At 36.9% G+C, this 25,816-nt stretch overlaps 1 protein-coding gene across 1 annotated transcript in view; it reads left to right on the top strand.

Moving 5' to 3' along the window:
• Positions 1-25,816, top strand: part of LOC131065145 (phosphate transporter PHO1 homolog 10) — a 189,981-nt gene that overhangs the window by 25,308 nt on the left and 138,857 nt on the right. Inside the window, exon 4 of the mRNA XM_059212971.1 lies at positions 11,049-11,178. Coding sequence (XP_059068954.1) covers positions 11,049-11,178 — 130 coding nt within the window. The remainder of the gene's footprint in view (positions 1-11,048; positions 11,179-25,816) is intronic.

The raw sequence follows: 25,816 nt of genomic DNA, 5'->3' as shown, positions 1-25,816 counted from the left end.
ACAAGTTGACACAAACCCAAAAAGTCAGCAACAATTGCACTACAAGAGAACTTGAAAATGGGGACATTACAATAAACTGCTGATACTCTCATAAACTTCTAAACACAAGTAAAGACTACGGCAACAACCCCAAAATTAATCGAATGACATGTAAATCTGCTTTATCAAAAAACCGATTGTAGAGTACCTTTGGCAGATGAAACAAGGGTTGGTGAAGGTTTGATGTAACTCTATAATTGCCTATTGCACTACTAAAATGTGTTTGTTATCAATTGGAATTTTGAAACACATTGGCTAAACACTATTGTATGCTAATGCAATACTCCCAAGAGAAGGAAACTCACTCCAAACTGGAACAACCATAAAATAAGCACTCAATCTACCACTTACACACCTAAACACTCTAGAACTAAAGATCAACAAATTATTCTAATAAAATAAAAATTTGCACAAGTTTGATACATAATTTTTTGCTATCATATAATAGAATCAACGATTACCAAAGTCATGAAATCTCACCAAAGCTTTGTTTTTCTACCCTTCAAAAGTTGTAAGTCATGTGACAACAAGGTACCTCCAAACAAGAAGGAACAACTAAAGGAAGGTGTTTCAATTCCAAACTCCCACACCTCTTCCTCATTGGTATGACTTGTAGGTACCTATATAGCCTCTCTCAAATGCCCTTTACTCACTTCAAATTGTATGGCCAACATGGTATTGTATTAGCATTAACAAATCACAAAAAATAATGAGAAACTTCACCTTTATATTTTTTCTTCAAATTGTTTGGCTTGTAGTGAGGGGTACAACTGGTATGACTAGTACGACCAACATCAATCACTTCATTCAATTGCAAACTCCTCAAACACCATTAGAAAACTCAAACATCAACACCAAAAAACCCTAAGTATATAAAAAAGCATCAAAAGTATCCATCTTCGAATGCAATTGGAAAAAACTTTACTTGCAAGCACAACAGTGATTCTGGAATGAAACCATCAAGACTAGCTAGGAGGGTTTTTTGTCCCCAAAACCAATATTTTCAAGAGGGTATTAGAACACAAGAAAATTAGAGATAAACACAGATTCTCTTGGTTATAGAGAAAATACCGTATCATGTCTAACATCAACAATGAGCTCATAACATTTTGGAGGAAATAAGATAATAAATTCCCCTTTTCCCTTCACAAGTTCTTTTTTTTTCAAATTAAATAATAAACCTTTTTTGAAAGCAAAGTCCACCTTGTTTCTAGGCATCCCCATGAAGGTAGAACTTTAAACACTTTTTAATAAATAATCATACCTTAGTTGCCTTTATAATATTTCCTTCTTAGGACAACTTAAATTATAATTATTTAAACAACTTGGTGTAAAAATAGCATGCTTCTCCAACAAGTTTGGAGAGTTATCAAAAGGATGGAGTCACATTTTGAAAGCATCATGATGTTTATCAAGACTTTTTGAACTCACTGAAATGAAAAAAACCATGTTTGATCAATCTTGTGCTCTTTAATAAAGTTGGAGTTCTCCCTTTCTTGCCATTTAGCCTATGGAAAAGCTAGTAAAATAGACTAATTGTTCTCAAGTTGATTATGCTTGGGAAGGGGACATTACATTAAACTTCAAGCAATCGTGATGAATTATTAATTAAAAATTTGAACTATCAACAAATGACCTTGTAACTTCATAGGAGGAAAAACTTAATTGACATTGATTAACACAAGGATTAATTTTGATTAATAACTACAAATTGAGTTAAGGTAGTATAGAAGTTGAGTTTCATATGGGTACCAATCAGTGTTCAAGACTCGAACTCGGCTCATATTTCGCAAGCTGATTTTTGATTCGGACTCAGAATCGACAAAAGCTTGGTCAAGCCTCAACAAATTGAAAAACCTAAGAAATTCAAAGATTTTTAAGGATTTAAAACTTGTTTCATGCATCCTTTAATAAATAAACCTTAAAGCCACAATAATCTCATCAAATGGAAGCTACTTTGAACACATACACAAATTTACATTGATCACATAAGTATAAATGCAAATTTTAGGCTTGAGCGAAAGGAATTAAGTTAAACTAAATAACATATTAGAAATATAAAGTGTCAAATATCTACAAAATTCATGGAATATGAAATCCATGGCATCTAAATTTCAAAGCATATATCAAAATAAAAGCTAGAGCCTAAAATTCTAAGGCTCGGAGGAGCCAATATAAGTGACCACTCGACTTCACAACCTTCCTACGTGTGTGTCTAAGATAGGTCTTGGATAGTTCTACAACCATGATATCTGCATTTGTCTTAGACTTAGCCTCATTGACATCCACATCCTCATCCACATCATCCTCGAGGTTTCCCAATGGGTCTCCTTATGCTCTAGCCTCCTTTTTCATCGCTATTGCTTCTACCTCTCGATCCACCTGATCAACCCATTCCAAGTCTCCATCATTGAAGATAGGATCATCAACCTCAATATTCCACTTTACCTATGGATCAACCTCCTTTAAAGTGATAGGAGATGTTTCAGTGCCCAAGATATTTTTGTGACAGTGGCGAAGGTTGTAATGAGCATACACAAGATCATTCAACCTTTGCACCACCAACCTGTTGCACTTTTTGGAGTAAATATGCTTGAACATGCTCCAATTGCGCTCACATCCTGAAGCACTGCATGGTTGGTTCAAGATACGAATTGCAATCCTCTATAGATTTGGCAACTTATTACCAAACATCTCCCACCATGCATCTGAAATGAGAAAAAAATAAAAATCATTTATATTCTACAACTTTGAGTTTATGGTAATGGTAATAGAATCATAGATAGAAAAGTTTAAGATTTAAATTTTAAACTATGCCTTGAATAGATATTTACCTAGCATTATTTATGTCGGGTTTTGCTTGCATATGTCTCATGAAAATAAGTCTCCTTGTGCATTCCTAAACATATCTATCTCATGGACTATGTGTGCTCCAAGTGATGAATCAGGTGACATTTTCTCTACAACTTAATAGAGCTCACTCCACACCTCATCATCGGCCTTGAAATCTGGGTGAAATTGGAATGCTGAATTAAGGTAGTAGGCAATTGCATGCATAGGCTTGTGAAATAGATTGTGCCATCGTCGATCAATGACCTCCCATATGGGACCATAGCTTGGTTGGTTCGCTGAATAAATAGCTCTAATGGTCTCCTTCACCCTATCCATGCCCTCATAAATGTAGCCCATTGCGAGCTTCTCTCCATTAGCAACTCATAGGAGAACAACAAGAAGCTCTATGAACTATGATCATTGTGAAAGTTGAAACATTAATCTTTAAGTTTTAAGTTTTACATAAACAAGAGTAAACAAATATAAGGAAATGAAATGGAAATAAGGAAAAAGATATAATAGAAAATTACTTGCACAATCTCCTTGGCAGGTTGTCAAAAGCTATGCTCATCATAAACTTGATCAGTCATCTCAATACCTATAGTGGTCTTTGCATATGATGATGTGGTTCACTCCTCACAAAAACGTGTTTCAAACTGGCCTTGAACTAATAGAAGGAAATATGATAAAATTTGTTGCAAATCAGGTAATTCATGGTCGAGCCTTGACACTTTCTTATGTGTGGAATTCCTCATAGGGTTGAGAACCCAGGTATGATTATATATGTATTTACAAATATTTCTTTCATTCTCTACACATGTTTTAATCAGGGGAATTTTGCCAAGATCCTCCAATATGAGGTCAAGGCAATGAGTAGCACAAAGGGTCCAAACAAGGTGGGGTGCCTCTCCATAAGAAGTTTACCTACAAAAACATAATTTGGTGCATTATCTATCACTATCTATACCACATTCTCCTCACCCACCTCCAACACAACCTCCTTGAACACCCCATAGAGATACTCAACATTTTTCATTTTTCTTGAAGCATCAATTGACTTAAAAAACACTATGCTACCTAAAAAAGAAAAAAAAGCGATTTAGTAAAATAAAAATTAAAAAACATAATCACTAAATCAATATACTTTACAAAACACAAAGTACAATTACCTTATGAGGCGACAAGAAAATGCAGCAGTGTTCTATTTTTTTTCTGTCGGTCCAACCATCAGTCATGATGGTCCAAACCTTCCTCCCCCACACCTCACGCTGCTCGGCAATTGTGGCTTTGACATCAACCACCTTTTGACTCAAAATAGGGTCTTTGATCTCCTCATCATTAGGGGCTTTGAACCTCGGACCACAAACAGTAATGACATCTACCATAATTTGCCAATAAGGAGATCTAAAATAAATAAATTAAATAAATAGAATAATTATTTACTAGTAACTATTAAATTTTACTTGTAAATTTAAAAATTAAAGTAATCAATGTGGCATACTCTTAATTTATTAAAAGAAAAAAAATCAAGACATAGAAATCGAAATAATAATGAATATCTCACTACATGAAATGGAATGGTGTTGTAGAACCAAAAATATCCAATTACTTTTTTTGCAGCGTCATGCTTCTCCTTATTGGACCCATGCTCTCAAGTGATGGTTTGGGCACCCGGAGTCATGCATGGAACAAAAAGTAAATCTAATGTGGATTTATTTTTAAGAATCTGAGGCCCAATGCTCACACTTGTACTACCAATACTTCCAGATGTAGGAAATGGAGGCAAAGGATTTGAAGAAGCCTCTCTACCAATGTTTGCCATTTCTTCCATTTGCTTCCTTTTTTAATTATTTTTTCTCTTCAAATTCCTCTAATTGAGCTTGCACTTCACATGTAGCCTCAGGGAGTGCTACTTTGCACTTCACGTATTTCAGTCGGTTAATAACTCCCCCACAATATTTTGTTTTGTAATGAAAACATATAACTATTCTTTTTTGATCTAGGGTGGCATGTTTCCAAGCCTTTTCCTTTCTAACTGGGTTTGCCTTTGGGGCACCACTACCACTACCGGTAGGCTGAGACATTATGCTGCAATATGTTTTAAATGAAAAAAATCAGCATCTACATATTCTAATTAAGTTAAAAAAATAAAAATAAAGAAAAAACAAAACTAGGGTTTCTTATTTTTTCCATCAACATAATTTGAAACAATCAAACAAAATCAAAACAAATGTACAATAAAATAGAAATTTGAAAGTAAAAAAAAACAACAAAAAAATGTAATTTACCTCTTCAAATTTGCTCAAAAATTGAAGAAATGCACCTTCAAATTTGTGTAGTCCTCCTCCAAATCCTTCTTTAACTCCTTTAAATGCATGGATACAAGCTACTAACTTGCACAAACAATCAACAATCACTATCTCCTCTTCAACCGATCTGATGGTTTGCTCTTCAATGCCTCAATATTTTTGCTCAAATACCTCAATATTTTGCTCAAATACCTCAATATTTTTGTTCAAATGCCTCTTTTTCTCTACTCCTTGTGTTGCAAACAATAAAAATGAGTTTTTAGGGCAGGGAGGCAAATATAATGACCTTTTAGTCAAGTCAAAACACAACTTGTTTTTTAATCTATTTTTTTTTAAACTGGGCACGACGGAGTTTGACCCTCGAGACCTAGTGATATTTCTGAGTCTGGCAGACTTGGCAAATTTGACTAGACTCGAACAGAGTTGGCTGAGTTCAAGTCCAAAGCCTTCTAGACTCTGTAGAGCTGACCCGCGTCTTGACTTGTAGAGCCCTGGAACTATGGTACCAATAAAGTTATTTTGTTTTGTGTCACATTGGAAGGTGTGAATTAGAATGCTAACACTCTCAATAACTATAATTGTACATGGGGCATGTAGACCATTGGTTTAGTATTGTTTTGTTGTAGCTAAGTAGTTGTGTTTTGTTGTACTTATGTAATGATCTATCTTTTTGTTATTTGGTTGAGGATAGTTGTGTAATCGCTAACCATAAGCATTTTTATTTAAAAAGAAACTCTATGCTAGTGAAAGTATGTTGTTTTGGGCGGTATACCAAACAATTATAAAGAGACTACTTGTTGTGATGTAAGCACACATCGCCCCATTGCAAATGGGCACCCCCACTTTTCACTTTGCTTAGTGTTTTGCTTGGTAGTTTCTTGGTTGTTATCGTTTACTTATGAGTAGAGGATGATTCTATCGGCCCAAGGTGATTAGTTGAGGTCACATTGCTAGGAGATGTTAAAGTTGCAAAGTTGCTAAGAGTTGTTAGTTTGCAAGCAAAAGGGTCTTAGGGTTTGGTGGTGAGAATTAGGATTTTAGAGTGGCATAGGTTAAATTGGAGGAATGGTCACTAAAATTGCTTTCAGTGATAGACAGATGGTGAAGTATCATATCATTATGCATGTTAGGGTTTTGAGATAAAAATTTGACCTAGGCATGAATTTGCTAAAAAGTGTGATCTTGATGTGGGTTTGCTAAGAAAGATTGAGTTTTGCAAATGAAAGGTTCTCAATTGATTTGCTTAGTTGCAATAAGGTGATCAAAATTTGATTGATCAAATCGTTTTGTGCAAATGAGATCATGAAGGCTGATTTACCTACAAACAACAAAGCAATCAAAATTTTATCAACCAAATCTATTGTTGCAAATGAGACCAAGAACACTAACTTGATTGTGTAGTTAAAGAGTTAAAGGCCGTTTCGAGTTGGATTTTTGTAAATGAACAAGGAATTTCTGCCCAACATGTAGTTGTGTAAATGAACAAGAAATCACTGCTAAGTCTTGATGTAATAGAATGATTAGCTATTGATCAAACAAGTTTGCTAAATGCAAATGAGAGACAAAACCCTGCCAAGATCTTATGTAGATGAAGAGTCTAAGGCTGACTTGATTATGTATGCAAATGAAGAGAAAAATACTGATTGTGCAAATGAAGACCCTAATGCCGAAGTCATGAAGAAATTGAAATGAAAAAGTCCAAAATGTAAACAAAGGCTTAATTGCCACCTAGGTCATGCAAATGAATGTTAAGATGCCGAATTCTTTGTGCAATTCAAAGGTAAAGGGCCAAATTGATAAGGGAAATGGAGGACTTAATGCCGACCAAGCTTTCTTGTCCAAATGAATACTAAAATACCACCCCAACCACTTGGTTGTGCAATCAAACTCATAAAATATGTCAAAGGTAAGATGATATTTGTGCAAACAAAGGGGTGAAGACCGACTAGCCTTAAAGGCCGCCTCAAGTAGTTCAGTGCAAATGAACCATCAAAAACCACCCAAGTTGTACAAGGAGAGCATGAAATGCTGCCACATCAAAGACAACTTTGTGCAAATGAAGGTCAAGACTACATTGAAAAGGAGCTTTGTTGCTCGAGGTGGAGGTCAAATTGTTCTAAGAAAGTGGATGGACGACTCACCAACAAAAATTCAAATGGAAAGGGTTCTATCTGATCAAGACATCATCACGACATGATGAAGATCATGAATTCAAGTTGATCAAGACAAGTTCAAAGACCTTCAAGAGGAAAATACGAGGACGAAAAGGAGAACTCAAGCAAGATCATCATTAGGGTTCTTTATTTCATCAAGACTCTTGTTAGATCAATGGCAACAAAGAGGACATTCAAGGCTAGCATTACAACTTGAAAGTATCTATTCAAAGCTTTCCTCTTACATAATCAAGGTCTCTACATGATCAAGATATCATCTCGACACCAGGAAGTCAAGGCCTTGGAGCATGAAGGAAAGATAACTTATATGATGAAAGATGTTTTACAATCTTGAATTGCATTCGGGAATCCAAGAATCATAGTCAATACATTGAGGATTTAAATCCAACCAGGTCTATCATTTATCAAGATAGAATCATGAATAAGGGAAGATCAAAACATGGTCATCACATATTCTACATCAAACATGATCAAGGAAGAAGATAGTTTCAGAAGAGTTAATCAAAGTTTGCTAGATCATAACGATGCTTCCCATCCTCATTGCATTGAGAAAGTTGAATAATGTTGAGCATCAAGAGATATTTCTCAAGGCATCAACACTCATTCATGATAACGTATCTATTCTACAAGAGCAAGTTGAGATAACATCCTATTCATCACTCCACCAATCAAGAGGCTCCACATAAACATGTCCAAATGCAATGTACCTAACTCACCCATGGAGGCACAAAATTCGAGATACCTAACCTCATTTTCTATTGGTTCACCTTCAATATTGAACCTAAATGTATTTTTCTCATTGGCCAAAGGGAGTTGTTGTAACAAAGCCTAATTAGGGTTTAGATCTTGTAATCTCTGTCTTTGATTGTGAAGCAATCTGAGCCATTCATTGTAAATATCTATCTGTATAAAGCTCAGTTTTCTCATTTGTAAACGGGTTGACAGTAGAACAACAAAGAGTATTAGAATAAGAAGAATAGAATAGAAGATAGAATAAGAGTTAGAGTAGAAGAAGGCAAAGATTGTTGCCAAGAATTTGTTGTAAAGAGCATATGATTTCATTGAAGCGGCTATGGTTAATTGATGTGTTATTTCAACAAGTTGTATGGTCTCTACTTCTAAATTCGTTTTCAAGACTTGGTTTAGATGAATGAAAGGAATTGTGAATGATTAATGGTGAAATTTGTTTATCCATACCACTAGCAATTTGTTGATTGTAAGTTTGTTTTGTGGGGTCAATTGAAATCTTTAAATGAGCTTAACTTCAATTGTTATTTGCCTCATTGATATGCATCATCTTGATGGTGTCTATGTTGTTGGTGGTGATTTGAACATCATTTTTCTCTCCTTAGAAGATCATCACACTTAGCTTTGTGGAGTTGTTGCTTTGCATGTCAATGCAAAGCTTAGTTGAATTTCACCCAATCATTCATTGTCTCTTCCATTCTTAGGAGTAGCGCAGTCTTCTTAAGTCCTATCCATTTCCCCATTTTTAATCAAGTTAATTTCTATGTTCCAATGACGTCCAAACGTTCAACATTCAAGTATCAACGTAAGTCCCCCTTGGATTATTAGAAAAATCACATCATATCACTAAGTCTATATCCAACATAAAGTCAAAACCTGACTATAAAAATGTAATATCCCTTGCCAATTCTGATATAAAATACTGATCTTTTTGGCCTAGATATTTCATCAAACACTTGACATATGACTTATTCAAAGTACTTCAGACTTGTTTTGTCAACATAAACTTTGTTTTTATCAATAAGGGTGACTTGCAAAACATAGAATAATGATCTAAGATGATAATGCAACTATTATTCTTAATGTTTGATGCATTAACATAAATTAGTATGCAAAAATATGTAACTACAGCAGACTGGAATTATGTCTAATAGTTGGCATGCAATAATGAAACAACATGTAGACTAAAATAACTTTATATCTCCCTTTATTGAAGGCGATAGACTCATTACAATGTCTAGATAAGAGCTAAAACCCTTGGCTAACAATGATAATTTTTAGAATGTCTGAGTACAATTATCAAATCATGGATTTACACATACATGACTGAAAATTATTGTAAATAGTGCCAAGAAGAACTTGAAAATATCGCCTTGGTGTAGAAGTGAAGAAGCAAGCAATATCAAGACGCCTAGTGCACTCCTTATGCTAGTTCGAACAAGAATCAAAATCGCCCCTGCTGTAAGTATGAGGGTCTGACAATGACCATTTATCAGCTCTCGAGTCTTTTGTCAATCTCTAAAATGTTCGCTGCCTTCCTCCAATCACAACGCTGTCATCAATGGCCAAGTTCGATGCATGGATAGGAAGATAGGAGCTAAAGTGTGGGTAATGAGGTCTGATTCGAACTTGTTCTCAGACCCGATTTGACTGCTGCAACTTCTTTTTTCCTCACCCAAACACTTCTAAAAGAGTCACCTTTGGTCCCCAATGCTTGCGATTTCCTCAACTGATGGTTTTGATGCTTCACAAGGAGGCAGTAGCAAAATCGTAGGTACAGAGGGTAGAGCTGGACTTTGTCTCAGGCTTGGTATACAATCAGCAAACATCCCAAATCATCCTCCGCTATGCTTCAAGGAGATTCGCCTAGCCTCGCCCCATATGTAGACACAAATATCACTGATCATTCACCCAAGACTAAAGTCTTCAACAAATCGTACACCATGCAAAACCTGATATCACACTTAATTAGCTCAGTATGAAGGACTAAATGTCCCTCACTCTCAAGGCAACGCTTCGGAGGATCTCTCACCCCCTCACTTATGCAGATCGAAGGGATGTATCGTTTCTTAAGATCAAATCTGCGAACAACCCTTGGCTCCACAACCACAACACAAAGAAGATAACAAGTAAGTGATGATCAACAATGAATTTCCCTCCTGTATTTATTCTTTTCATAAACCATCATAAGATATCTTCTAGAAGATCCCCTCCTTATCGGGTAGGTACACTTTATGATTATTTATTACATTTGTTATTTAATTGCACTTTTACAATATTATTTCATTATAATTAAAGTGCACACGTCTCATAATACATGTTATCTCCTTATTTCGCCATAAAACCAAGTAGAAATAGAGTGTGAAGCCACTAATTTCCGCCAAGACAACCCCTAATCAACTCCTTGGCCTACGAGGGTCAAATTATAGGCCATGTCCACGTGCTAAGGAAAAGGGGACATTACAAAAAACCTTGGAATCATCTCGGATGATCATCTAATTTAGCATCTGAGGAGATTTTGTTCAAGAGAGTATAAGATACCTTGGTTTTTATTTTGTGTTTGAAGTGCATAAAAAACACATCAACACTACCTTGTTAAAAGATCTATTTATCAAATATCCTTGTGTCCAGTGTCACTTTTGCTGCAAATTAAATGGTCGTAGAATTGGTATTGTAGAATCTATAGCAAAAATATTGGCATAGAAGGCAACTTGGCCACAAAAAAAGATGGCTTAAAACAAATATTGATTGCCTCTATAATCTTTAACTTCTATTTGAAATCAGTACATGAAAATATTTATTTTATGGATAAATTGGTATTATCGAGTAAATGATCATTTATAAAGTTTTTAAAAAATTTTAGTTCATTTTAAATTTTTTAGAAAATTAGAAATTATATATATTTTTTTAATAGCCTGATTTTTTGTCTATTGATTGGATTTTGTAGGTTAATAAATTATTGGAGAGAGTTGAGGAAACTTTTACAAAACACTTTGCAAGTGGAAATCATAACAAAGCTGTGAAGATATTAAGGCCAACAAGGAAAAAGCAAAGACATAGACTTGCCTTTTTTATAGGTGAGCTATATTCTTGTATAATACCACCTAGACCAACTTCCTAATAAAAGAAGGGAAAGTATCTTCTCATCTATATGACTGGAATTTTTTAAGTCTTTAACATTTTCACATCTTAAGTAGTTCATAAGAATTTTATATCTGTTATGTGTTGTACTTGTTTGGGATTTTGTGTCATGTCCAATGTTATGTTGAACCTTGTTTTTGGTCTTATTTTCTACACTTTGGCCCACTTTTCTATGTTTTTTCATCTTCTTTCTTCTCTAGTCTTGTATGAATAATGAAATGAATTTCTCAAATGCATCTATTGGAGTGAAGAATGAGGTTTTAAACAATGAAGACATATATTGAGACTCATCAACTTGGGACAAAAGTTGTTGTCCAACAATAAAGAGCTCATTAGAAAATGAAAAAATATTTGAAAAGACAACTCATCATATCATGGCACACCAATATAAATAGAAGAAGATGATGTCAATTCCAAAATTTGCAAAAATATGTCTTGGTCTGCACCAATTGATGATAAAACCAGGCTATAAATAGAAAGCATCCATGTGGAGATATCTTTCTAAAGTCCATTCTAAAGATTGCCAATTAGGTATTAAGATACAAGATTGAGAATAGATGAATTCTTCAAAATTGTAACATTATATGTAATGTCCCCTTTTTAGGATTAAGTGTTTGGTGAAGGCCCTTAGCCTATATAATTCTTGTAGGTTAACCGAGATTTTGATAAGGGAATATTTAATTAATTAAATTAAGTTGTTCCAAATTATTATTTTACATGCAACTTATATGTAGTTAATATTTTTTTTATAAAGTTGACCATTCAATTATAAATTGACATATTCTAGGAACTAAAATTAAAAAAGGTCACTTTGTGAGAAATAAAGTACAATTTCTTGAAAGTTTGAAAAGGTGATATAAAAGGGGATTGTAAAGGAAATTTATAGATCTTTGTTGGCAATTTAGTTTTCTCATTTTGAGTTTGGACATTTTGTCCAACAAGAAACCCTAAGACAAAAACCTTGATGGTATTTTAGTTTTTGAGATTAATTTCTTCCTAGTCAAGTAGAGTGGATTCATCTAGAGTTCACTAGAAGACAAAACACTTGGTAATTAAAATTTGTAATTCAAGGTTTCAATTTTTGAGAAATTGGAAGGCTAACCAGGTATCAATTTGATACAAATCAGTTGTGAGATTCATAGGAAGCAAATATATTGGAGTTGTAGTAAAATACAAATAAATTAATGAAGAATGTAGTTCCTTAATAGAATACCAAAGAAAGCATGGGTATTATTGTGTCTTGTTGAGGAGGGTTTGACAATTACAGGTAATATTTTTATGATAGAAGTAATTTTATGGTATGTGGTCGTGGTAAATCAAAGATAGGTTAAAGAAAAAAATAAACAAATCTATTTGAGAATGAGACAAAGTTGGTTTGTAGGTTGTGGATTTTCCAGGGCCAATTGTTGAGTTTGTTCCAAGGAAATCATGGGTTTTTTATTACTTAGTCTATTGAGAATTCAAACCAACAAAAAATAATACAAACTTAGATTGAAATGAACAATAGTTGCACAAAAAATGGACACAACACCGTATTTACATGGCTCCCCATTAATGGCTACATCCATAGAAAAAGAAGGGCTGTCTCTATTTCTATTAGCTTAGTTATAGCAGCTCACTAGTTACATTCTCATTACATTATATATACAAGTTATTGAAGTTTCTAAAACAAATGAAGAAACAATAGAATAATTTGAAGAGATTGAAGAAGAAGAATGGTTCAAGAGAATTGGACTTCACATTCAACAATCTTTCACTCGACCTTCAACCACTATTACAAGTAATCACATGTAGAGATATCCCTACTTTTCCAAGCTTATTGTCACATTTTAATGAGGCCAAGAGAAAATTTTAAAACCTCAAAGCTTCTCCTTTGTGACTACTTTCGTAAGTGCATTAAACAGATTCACACTAGTATGTACCTTCTCCAATCTCAACTTTCTCTCTTTAAGAACACTCCAAATGAAATAATATCTTAGCTCTATGTGCTTTGTTCTATTGTAAAAAGCTACATTTTTAGCCATATGTATAGCACTATTACTGTCACTAAATAGAGTGAAAATTTGTTGTTTGTGAAATGAAGAAAATGCAATCCTATGCCAACATGTGCATCAACCAAGAATCAATTCATATTCTTCTATATGGGTATATTTCATTAAAAAAAGTGGCATGAATGGGTTTGACTTCAATCCTCAAAGGAGAGACAAACTATCCTAAATCAACACCTTGATTCTTCTTTGTGTTGTATGTGTAACTTACCTCTTCAAATTTGCTCCAAAATTGAATAAATGCACCTTCAAATTTATAGAGGTCTCCATCAAATCCTTCTTTAACTCCTTTAAACATGTGAATACAAGATACTAACTTGCACAAACAATCAACAATCACTATCTCCTCTTCAATCAGTCTATTGGTCTGTTCTTCAATGCCTCAATATTTTTGCTCAAATGCCTCTTTTTCTCTACTCTTTATGTTGCAAACAATAAAAATGAGCTTTTAGGGTAGGGAGGCAAATATAATGACCTTTTGGTCAAGTGAAAACACTTACCTTTTTTGTTTTTGGCTTCTTTCTTAAACTAGGCATGACAAAGTCCGATCCTCGGGACTCGCTGAGTTTGCCAAGTCTGGAAAACTTGGTGAGTCCGACTAGACTTGGATAGAGCTAGTCGAGTCCAAGTCCAAAGCCTTTTGGACTCTACAAAAATGCAGTGTCCCCTTTCTAGCATTCATAGCATGATATTGTCATTAGCCTATTTCCCCATGGTCTCGTAAGCTAACCAAGACATTGAAGGGACTTGAAGGCCTTTTGGCCTAGACAATTTCAGTTGTAGGCTATTATGAGGGTTTTTGAGGTAGTTTTGAGCACACTTACTATTTATAGTAAGTCATTCTGAACATGGCTGGACATGTAGTTGCATGACATGTCGATGATAATTGTTTAAAATCGACAAGAAGATTTATTTATCATTGATATGATTTATTATGCCAAATTCTTCATATCTTGCAAGGTTGAAAATATCATATTTCTTTGACTTATTTATGCAAGAAATTATATTAGTTTTTCCTTCCCAAAAATTATATAAACATTACAATCACATTTGACAAACATTTGCTCAAAAACACAAAAAAATTAGATCAGCCTATTACATTATACTTAGATGTGCAACGTATGAAAGAAGAGAATTCAAAAGGATATTAAAACTCCTATACATAGCACTAGGTGTGTCCTAGGTTATTGAAATTGTGGGAAAATACACAAATTATTATACCATTGCCAAATAGACAAGTAACATTAATGCCGTACCCTTAATCAAAATTAGCTTATCAAGCAGCAACAAAGGAGGGTTTCTTGCAGCTATTACAGTAATTATCATATTGTGGTTTCATTAGATAGGAAATTTCATCTTTTTATTTCATTGCATCAGGAATTTTTTTGGTCTTTATTTTGCTCCAAAATTAGTTCTCTTTTGTTCTTATATTTCATTTGATCCAGGAATTTTTATTTGACTTTAGTTTCATTTGGACAGGAATGATAATCTCCCTTTTTTAATTTGGACAGAATTTTTGTCTATAGAGAATTCAAGTAGGCGTATTAATTGACTAAGAAAAGGCATTTTGTAGCACTAAGTGAAGAAGGATAATGTCAGTTCGTCCTTGATATTGCACAAGAAGTTTGATGTTAATTAGACCAAGTTTCAAGAAAAAGTAATCGAGTTGAGGATGATCTAGAACAAGTTGAAGGTGATAAAATTGAAAAAAATCAAAAATTTAATTTTTCGGTATTTTCTAGATTTTAGTAAATCGTATTTTCGAAGGTCTTTGGGTGGAAAGTGTCGTGTTTCCTTAATTCAATAAGCTGAAGGCCATGGTGTTAAGGGACCGAAATTAGTTCTCTTCGATACCTTTCTAATGGTGTAAGACGTTTCAAATTTCAAGTTTGTAATATTCCCTATATAAAGAAATAAACTGTGGAAATAAGATGACATATTATTAATTATTTTTATATTAATACTCTAATCTGGGTTAATATAAATAATTAATATTTATTTCTTAATATTGTTAGCGTAAATTGAATAAAGGTAGTTCGTAAAACTCCTTCACAGGAGAATAGAATGGCGTAAGCGGGAGATGTTTAGGCATGCTTGGAAGAAGATATATTCATAAGTGACAGAATACGAATTGGAACAATTCCCCTTTCGTCAGGGAAAACCTGGCCTATTGGTGGTGACATGAGGCGTGAGCAGTAGGATAGAGTCCGACTAGTGAACGTCGAGGTATACTGTAGTGGCGTGAGTTCCCAAAGGTTTGCACAAACCTTATGTTCATGACGGGATGTGTTTTCGATGCACAGCGTCGGGTATGATTTCCGCAAGTAGGACAAGGTGTGATTGCCGAAGGTAGTGTCGGGTGTGAGTACGCAACACAACACTGGTGCGATTTCCAAGTGCAGTGACGGGGTGCCTCCAGAACGCAAGGTAAAGACAATGACACAACACGAACCTGTAATTTCTGAGTGCGGTGACGGGATGCTTCCAGAACGTGGGGTGAAGACACCATCACAACAAGAACCCGTGGCATGAGACAATACCTGGAAATATCAAAGATCACATGATTACACACAGTGACCAGACCCGTATCTGTTGACCATGCGATTAAGGATAAGGGGAGTAGAGGATCGGAAGGAAGCAACAACACTTGGGTATCGAGTCCATCGCGCTACCTACCAACGAGCAAGAGGTAACGCTTCCGGAGGAGACCACTGTGATAAGTCTGGCATTGCATCACTCCGAACCAACAGGTGCACCTTGTAGTATTTAATTATATGATATTGAGCATTGATCATTCAATCAGTGCTACGTTGGTCATAAAGCATGAGAGTTAATTTTGTATTCATGGATTATACTGTTGAATGAAAATCATAGATGCATGGATTATACTGTTGAATGGTGTAATGTCCCCACTTTAGCAGTTGACCAAGTGTATGTGCGTTAGCCTAGCTCTACATGGTTCCGAGGGCTAACGAAGGGTTTAAGGGATCCTGGAGTGTTTTGGCCTAGTCATTTCCAGTTTGGGCCAAAACGGAGTTGATTTACTTAATTTCAGGCATACTTACTATTTTTAGTAAGTCAGCAGGACACAACAAAGGCTAGTTTTGGTGATTGGATTCGATACTCCTCGGCGAGAGCTTTCCGACGAGCTATCACTCACGCTATTCGGAGTCCGATTGCTAATATATTTTAATGCCTGAAGTGTTATTAAAGTAACATTTAATTTAATTATAAAATATTAAAGTGTTACTTTAATATTTATTTTATGAGGATGTGTGCAAATCAAAGGGGCACCCAAGGGAGACATAAGTGAATATTTTAATATGTTTTATATTGCACATCTTTTATCCCACATTGCTCAAGTGAGTTGGGTCGACCCTTGGAGAAAGAATAAAAAGAAGCTTTTGTGGCTTCATTCAGCATGTTGAATATGAGAAGAAATTGATGTGTGAGTTGCAAATCCGTTTTTGGCATTAGAGGACGTCTATCCTTTCTTGTGACATTTTAGACGTCATTCCCTAGGGGTTTGGCTTTTGGAATCCATTGCTATCAGCTTCATTAACAGGCAGATTGGGTGCATCTCCAGCTACAGGCAGATTTGGTGTTTTGCTCATACCTTCTCCACTTCTTGACCAATGCTTATGCCATTCTGAAGGGATTATTTTATGAAGATATTGGATTGATTGAAGACTAATTAATACTGTAGCAGCACTGTAGCGCAACACTATTCACGTTACTGTATTAATGCTTATGTCATTGCTGGAATATTATGTCAAAAATGCTGGAGTATTTAGTGAGTTGAAAAATCTGCTATGTATTTGATTTTAATAATTCTGAAAATAATATCATATCAGCAGTAGTTCAATCTTCATGTTGCATATTATTGTAATTTCCTTCTAGTTCATGTTATGTGATTTCAAATCTATGCACAGACTTAAAAACAAACAAACATTTCATTTCCGAAGCTATAAGGGGATTTAAACATTAAATGGAGAAATAAGGAGTTGGATGCAAATTGTTTGACTAAATTCCTATCAGCAGTTGGTTTAGTTTTTGGGCATTCTAGGGTGTCCATTACAGTGGTATCAGAGCTTGTTTTTCCTACCATCCTGTGAGGGTTTCATGCGTCCAGCACATCAGTTTTACTTGAGGAGAAACAAGTCAAACACAAACCTATAGAATTCACCAGAGATTGAAGAGGAGGGTGACCCTTTTTCAGCACCAGCCATAGGTGATAGAGATGGGGAAAGGGGAGAACCTAGCACTAGGGAGATGTTCAGTGATCTTGCTAGGGGTCAGAGGGAGCTCCAGGCTACATTGCAGCAAATGGCTATAGCATTTACACAACATTTGATGAGAGCAGATCAAGGCAATAATGCCAACCAAGGTAATAATGGCAACCAAGGTAATAATGCTAATCAAGGAGGTGGACAAGGTAATGGAGGTAATGGAGACGCATCGGTTAACAGGGGAACCAGGACATATGCTAGAGCAGGTTCTTCTACTATGATACCACTCATGCCACAGTTTCCTCCAAGACAGAATGACCAGAATAATGTCGATCCTACACAGCAAGAGATTCAAGATATGATTATGGATGATTGGAGGGACTCTAGCCCTGAGTTACAGGCTGAGATGACATTCAGGGAATATATGGATGTTAGACTCAAGAATATGCCCATGAGAGGAAACCGACAACAGAATTATGAGATGAGGAAGAAGTTGGGAAAGTTGTCTATTCCATACTATGATGGTATAGGGAAGGCTTCAGCATGGACATGGGTCCAGAAATTAGATACTTATTTCTAGCTTAATCCCATGCTTGAAGAGGATGCGATTAAGTATGTTGCATTGCACTTGGATGGGAGTGCACAAGAGTGTTGGCACCATGGTATGGTCACATTGGGCCATAATCAAATACACACATATGGAGAGTTCACTGAGAGGTTGATTGACAGGTTTGATACGAAGGATCCAGAACTCCATTTCAAGGAGTTAGCTCAGTTGAGACAGTGGGGTCCTATCGACAGTTACATCTCAGATTTCCAGAGACTATCAGTGTTGGTTATAGACATTTCGGAGAGGAGGTTGATTGTACTATTTGTGGATGGATTGTCAGAGCCTCTTCATGGTTGGGTGAAGGGACATGATCCCCTCACATTGCAGGATGCCATTCGGAAGGCGAGAGATCTTGCACCTTCCGCTTCTAGGAGTAAGTTCACTCCTAAGGATTCACACTTCAAGAAGGATAAGGATAATAAACCTCTACATAGGGATTCTCAACCTCAGAAAAAAGAATCAAAGAGGTTAGACAATGAGACACTGAACGAGTTCAGGTGGAAAAAACTATGTTTTTCAGTGTAGGGAACCGTGGGATTTATCTCACAAGTGTCCTCTGAAGGCTAAGGCCAACCAGATGGAGTACTTCTCTACTCAGCAGTCACAGTAAGAGGATGAGGAGCAGTAGTCAGAGTCTGATGGTGAGAGCAGTGCCACTGAGGAGGGTTCAGGGAATGAGAAGTCCCTAGCTAGATTGACAGGTGCTCAAAAGGCAATTACTTTTAAGGTGCGTGGCACCATACAGGGACAAAAGGTGGTTGCTTTGTTGGACACTGGGGCCACACATAATTTCATAGGTTCACAGTTAGTGGCTAGGAGAGGGTGGCAAACTGAAGAACATTCAAGATTTCGAGTCATGGTAGCTAGTGGTCGCAAGCTACTATGCACACAGAAGATTACAAATCTTCGCATCAGATTGGTAGATGGTTATGAGCTTCAAGATGAGTTCTATGTTGTGGACATGGGTGATTATGACATTATCTTAGGGATGACTTGGATGGCATCATTGAGAGAGTTTACTCTCAACATGGAGAGAGTAGAGATGAGGTTCCAGCATGAGGGCAGGACCGTGGTACTCAGAGGATTATCAGATGGCAGTTGTAGGGTAGTTTCTTTGAGGAGGATGGAGAGGTTGTTCAGACATGATGATGTTGAGTGGGCAACAGAGTGCTTGATTATGCCAGCATCACTAGAGCCATAGGTTAAGAGCCATCCGCCTGATATGCAGGACATCCTTGATAGACATGCCAAGGTATTTGGCAGTATTCCACATGGCGTTCCTCCAGATAGGGGGATAGAGCACATCATTGAGTTAGAAGAGGTGGCTAAGCCCATTATGATCACGCCCTATCGTCATCCAAAAAAACACAAGGATGAGATAGAGAAAGCCATCAAGGAGTTGTTGGAGATGGGGCACATTAGGCCAAGAAAAAGCCCTTTTGCTTCAGCAGTTGTTTTGGTTAAGAAGAAGGATGGAACAATGCTCATGTGCATTGACTACAGGGCCTTGAACAAGAAAACCATTAAGAACAGGCACCCCATTCCGAGGATAGATGAGCTACATGGGGCATGCTTCTTCACAAAGATAGATTTGAGATCAGGGTATCATCAGATTAGTATGAGGGCAGAGGACATTGAGAAGACAACTTTTCGGTGTCACTATGGTCATTTCGAGTTTCTGGTTATGCCATTTGGGCTAACCAATGCTCCTGCTACTTTTCAGAGTTGCATGAACCAGGTGTTCAGGGGGCATTTGAGGAGATTCGTTTTGATTTTCTTTGACAATATTTTGGTCTTTAGCAGGACATGGGAAGAGCATTTGCAGCATCTTGAGGAGGTGCTATCTATCTTGGAGAGAGAGTCACTGTATGCCAAGGAGTCTAAGTGTGAGTTCGGGATGACAAAACTTTTGTACCTTGGTCATATTATTAGTGCAAAGAGAGTTCGGATGGATCCTGAAAAGATTAGAGCTATTGTTGATTTGCCCACGCCTACGAACCTTACTCAGCTTAAGGGGTTCTTTGGCTTATGTGGTTTTTATAGGAGGTTTGTTAAGGGGTTTTCTCAGATAGCTGCTCCTTTGACAAATCTTACTAAGAAGGGGGCCTTCATGTGGACAGGGGCAACACAGAGGTGTTTTGAGCATTTCAAGCAGGTGATGTCTTCATGTCCCGTCCTAGCTCTACCAGACTTCACGAAGCCTTTTGAGCTTCATTGTGATGCATCAGGTGATGGGATTGGAGCAGTATTGATGCAGGAGAAGCACCCCATAGCTTTTGAGAGTAGGAAGCTCTGAGGTGTGGAGAGGAGCTATTCTATTTATGATCGTGAGATGTTGGCCATCATGCATGCCTTGGCCAAATTCTGATCCTACTTGGTTGGAGGGAAGTTTGTGATCAAAACGGATCACAACAGCATAAAGTATTTCATGAGCCAGCGAGACTTGAATGACAGGTAGCAGAAGTGGGTCACTAAATTGTAGGCTTATGACTTTGACATTGAGTTTGTCAAAGGGAAGAAGAATGTAGTAGCTGATGCCTTATCCAGAAGACCTCACATTTGTGCTCTTGCAGAGATTACAGGAGATTGGAGGGATAAGATTATAGCAGAGTATGTCGGAGATACTTGGGCTTCTGGTTTGATTTCAGGTACTATACAAGATGATCGCTATGAGGTGATAGATGGATTGATCAGATTTCAGGACAGGGTTTATTTGATTCCGTCATCACAGTTGAGAGAGGCGATACTGAGGGTATTTCATGATGCGCCTACAGCTGGGCATCCAGGGGTCTTCAAGACCTACAGGCAGATCCGAGAGCGGTTTTCATGGAGAGGGCTCAAGGATGATGTTCAGAGGTATGTCAGGGAGTGTGTAGTTTGTCAGCAAAACAAGGGAGAGCACACGTTTCCTGTAGGTGTACTACAGCCCTTGCCCATTCCGGATAGGAAATGGGAAAATATTTCTATGGACTTCATCACTGGTTTACCACGAGTGCAGGGAAGAGATTGCATTTATGTGGTGGTAGACAGATTGATGAAGTTTGCTCACTTCTTTGCTATTCCTTCTTCTTACACAGTAGCTCAGGTGGCAGATTTGTTCTTTAGAGAGATTTTTAGGTTGCATGGGCTACTGAGATTTATTGTTAGTGATAGGGATAGCAAGTTCATGAGCGCCTTTTGGCAGGAGTTGTTCAGGCTGTGCGGTACAGATCTTAAACCTAGTACGAGCTACCATCCTCAGACAAATGGGCAGACAGAGATAGTAAATAAATGGGTGGAAGGTTATTTACGGAACTATGTGACTGCGCAACAGAGAGCTTGGGTTAGGTGGTTACACATGGGGGAGTATTGTTACAATACCACATATCACATGACCATCAGGATGACTCCATTTATGGCATTGTATGGGTATGAAGCACCAAGCTTCATGGATTTGGCTTTGGGGGACAACAGAGTGCCCAAAGCCAAGGATCTGTTGTAGGATAGTCAGGATATCCTGAGAGCGCTCAAGGAGAATATACAGCAGGCTCAAAATCAGCAAAAGTTGTATGCTGACCAACATAGGGTAGAGTGTAGTTTTGAGGTGGGGGACATGGTGTATTTGAGGCTACAGCCATATAGACAGTCATCGCTCAAGAGGAGCGGAGCAGAGAAGCTGAAGCCTAGATTTTATGGTCCCTATAGGGTGATTCGCAGAGTGGACGAAGTCGCCTATGAGCTTGAGCTTCCAGAGGGCAGTCAGGTTCACAATGTATTTCATGTGTCTAGGCTTAAGAAAGCCATTGGTCAAAGTGTAGTACCTTCTGCAGATTTACCCCCTTTGGATGAGGAGGGGAAGCTCGTGTTAGTACCTGAGGCTATTCTGGACACCAGAGAAAGGAAACTTAGAAACAGGATAGTGAAGGAGTATTTGGTTAGATGGAGAGACCTACCGGAGGAAGATGTTACATGGGAGAATGAGTAGGTGATACAACAGGCTAGACTGAGATTGCTTGAGGACAAGCAATTTCAAGGGGGGCGGACTCTAATGTCCCCGCTTTAGCAGTTGACCAAGTGTATGTGTGTTAGCCTAACTCTACATCGTCTTGAGGGCTAACGAAGGGTTTAAGGGGATCCTGGAGTGTTTTGGCCTAGTCATTTCCAGTTTGGGCCAAAACGGAGTTGATTTACTTAGTTTCAGGCATACTTACTATTTTTAGTAAGTCAGCAGGACACAACGGAGGCTAGTTTTGATGATTGGATTCGATACTCCTTGGCGAGAGCTTTCCAACGAGCTATCACTCGCACTATTTGGAATCCGATTGCTAATATATTTTAATGCCTGAAGTGTTATTAAAGTAACATTTAATTTAATTGTAAAATATTAAAGTGTTACTTTAATATTTATTTTATGGGGATGCGTGCAAATCAAAGGGGCACCCAAGGGAGACATAAGTGAATATTTTAATATGTTTTATATTGCAGATCTTTTATCCCACATTGCTCAAGTGAGTTGGGTCGCCCCTTGGAGAAAGAATAAAAGGAAGCTTTTGTGGCTTCATTCAGCATGTTGAATATGAGAAGAAATTGATGTGTGAGTTGCAGATCCGTTTTTGGCATTAGAGGACGTCAATCCTCTCTTGTGACATTCTAGATGTCATTCCCTTGGGGTTTGGCCTTTGGAATCCATTGCTATCAGCTTCATTAACAAACAGATTGAGTGCATCTCCAGCTACAGGCAGATTTGGTGTTTTGCTCATACCTTCTCCACTTCTTGACCAATGCTTATGCCATTCTGAAGGGATGATTTTATGAAGATATTGGACTGATTGAAGACTAATTAATACTGTAGCAGCATTGTAGCGCAACACTATTCACGTTATTGTAGCACGACACTATTCACGCTATTGTAGCGCGGCACTATTCATGTTACTGTAGCATGACACTATCCATGTTACTGTAGCAGCAAGATGGGAAGTCATTGCTGGAATATTATGTCAAAAATGCTGGAGTATTTAGTGAGTTGAAAAATCTGCTATGTATTTGATTTTAATAATTCTGGAAATAATATCATATCAGCAGTAGTTCAATCTTCATGTTGCATATTATTGTAATTTCCTTCTAGTTCATGTTATGTGATTTCAAATCTATGCAAAGACTTAAAAACAAACAAACATTTCATTTCCGAAGCTATAAGGGGATTTAAACATTAAATGGAGAAATAAGGAGTTGGATGCAAACTGTTTGACTAAATTCCTATCAGCAGTTGGTTTAGTTTTTGGGCATTCTAGGGTGTCCATTACAAATGGAAATCATAGACTTCTCAATAACCAAGCAGTTTAATGAAATAATACATCTCTGCATATTTGGGACATACATGTTGATTTGCAACCAAACCTAGTAAGGAATTTTACAGTGGTATCAGAGCTTTTGAATCCTGCCAGCTTGTAGGCTGTTGAAACTTCGTGTAACTTAATGCATAGTTGAGTATGCACCAGGGAAACTATAATTTCCGAAGTACTAGGGCCCGTCAAAACAGATTTTCAAACTCTCATTTAGCACAAAGTAGTGCATCTATTCCATTTGAAATTGAGGATAGCCACACAGAAACAGACGAGGAATTATTTTTGAAACCAACATGGAGACCCAGATGACAATAGGGACCTATTGCCTGCATTGATCAGAAGTCAGCAAGATATGCAAGATAATGTTAACAGAATGACCAACTTGATGACCTAGTTTATGGCTAATAATATAAATCAGCACCAAAATAATGGAAGACAGAATAATCAACATCAAAATAATGGGGGAAACAATTGGGGTAGAGATGAACAGTCAGTCAACAATCAGCCAGAAAGAACAGGGACAAAAAGATCATTTATGCCCACATTTACTGCTAGAAACCAACCACCTGAACATGAACCTACAATAAGAGAAATACAGGAAGAAATACGTCAGGATTGGTTAGGTTTAGGAGAAGAATTTAGGTCAACAATGACATTTAGAAAATATTTAGATGTCAGAATGAAACATAGGCCAAGAGGACAGCGAGGAAACAACAGTGAATTGCAAAGGAAAATTGGAAAAATGTCCATTCCTTATTTTGATGGTTCAGGTAAGACAACTGCTCGGACTTGGGTGCAAAAATTAGACACATACTTCCAGTTAAACCCTATGATGGAAGAGGAGGCAATTAAATATGTTGCGTTACATCTTGACGGTGTAGCACATGAATGGTGGCATCATGGACAAATAACCTTGGGTCATAATTTGATAGGTACTTATGTTGAGTTCACTGAGAAACTTATTGATAGGTTTGATTCTAAAGATCCTGAATTACATCTTAAGGATTTGACTCAGCTTAAGCAAACTGGAACTGTTGAACAATATATTTCTGAATTTGAAAAATTGGCTGTCTTAGTTACTGAAATTTCAGAAAGACACAAGATTGTAATATTTATAGATGGATTGTCTGATTCCCTCAAAGGTTGGGTTAAGTCCTTAAACCCTCTTACCTTACAAACCGCAGTCAAAAGAGGAAGAGAATTAGAACCATCTTCAGAAGGAAATTTTTTTAATAAAGGACCACCTCCTAAACCAGAAAAAGACAAACAACCTTTCAACAAAGATAATTTCCCTAAAAACAGGTTAGATAAGGGGGAGCGGGAAGAGCTCAGAAGAAAAAAACTATGTTTCAGTTGTAGGGAAGCATGGCAGCTTGGACATAGATGTTTAGGGAAGGGGAAAATTCATTATATTGAGGTTATGTCTGATAGTGAGGATGAAGAGAATGTTGATCCTAACATAGAATGAGCATCACAGGACACAGAGTCAGAAACAGGTACTAAACAAGGAGAAGGAGTAATTGCATCTATGACAGGAACTCCCCATTATAATATTTTCAGAGTTAGAGGAGTTTTGAATGGACAACGTGTAATTGTTATGCTGGATAGTGGCTCAACACATAATTTTATAGATGCAGCACTTGTGGAAAGACATGGCTTGCAGACTGAAAAACATGAGGGATTTGATGTTAGAGTAGCAGGAGGAACTAATTTATCTAGCACTCATAAAGTTCCTAAATTGAATATTACTCTTGGCAATTACACTGTTACTGATGATTTTTATGTGATTGATTTGGCTGACACTAATGTTGTCCTGGGCATATAGTGGATGTACACAGAGTTTTAAAAGAATGGAATTCTCCTTTAAAATTGATGATAAGAAGGTAGTCCTTCGTGGTATGTCTAACAGTGGTCCCACGATCGTCAGTGCTAAAAGAATGGAGGCTATTTTCAGACATGGAGATGTGGCATGGTCAACACAATGTTTAATCTCCAACAAGGTATCAGGTTTTGAATCCAAATCTTATGAAAATGATTTGTTAACAGTATTAGATTCACATCATGTGGTTTTTAGTGATATCCCTCCAAGAGTCCCACTTGATAGAGGATTTGAACATACTATTGAATTAGAAGAGGGTGCTAAACCAGTTATCACTACTCCTTATAGACACCCTAAAACATTCAGGGATGAAATAGAAAAAGCAATTAAAGAATTATTGGATATGGGGCACATCAGACCTAGTTCTAGTCCTTTTGCATCATCTGTAGTGTTGGTCAAAAAGAAGGATGGAACTCTTCGTATGTGTATTGATTACAGAACTCTTAACAAGAAAACAATCAAAAACAGGTATCCAATTCCTCGA

This window comes from Cryptomeria japonica, chromosome 10, assembly GCF_030272615.1.
Source record: "Cryptomeria japonica chromosome 10, Sugi_1.0, whole genome shotgun sequence".
Taxonomy (NCBI): domain Eukaryota; kingdom Viridiplantae; phylum Streptophyta; class Pinopsida; order Cupressales; family Cupressaceae; genus Cryptomeria; species Cryptomeria japonica.
This window is presented reverse-complemented; position numbering and strand designations above follow the sequence as displayed.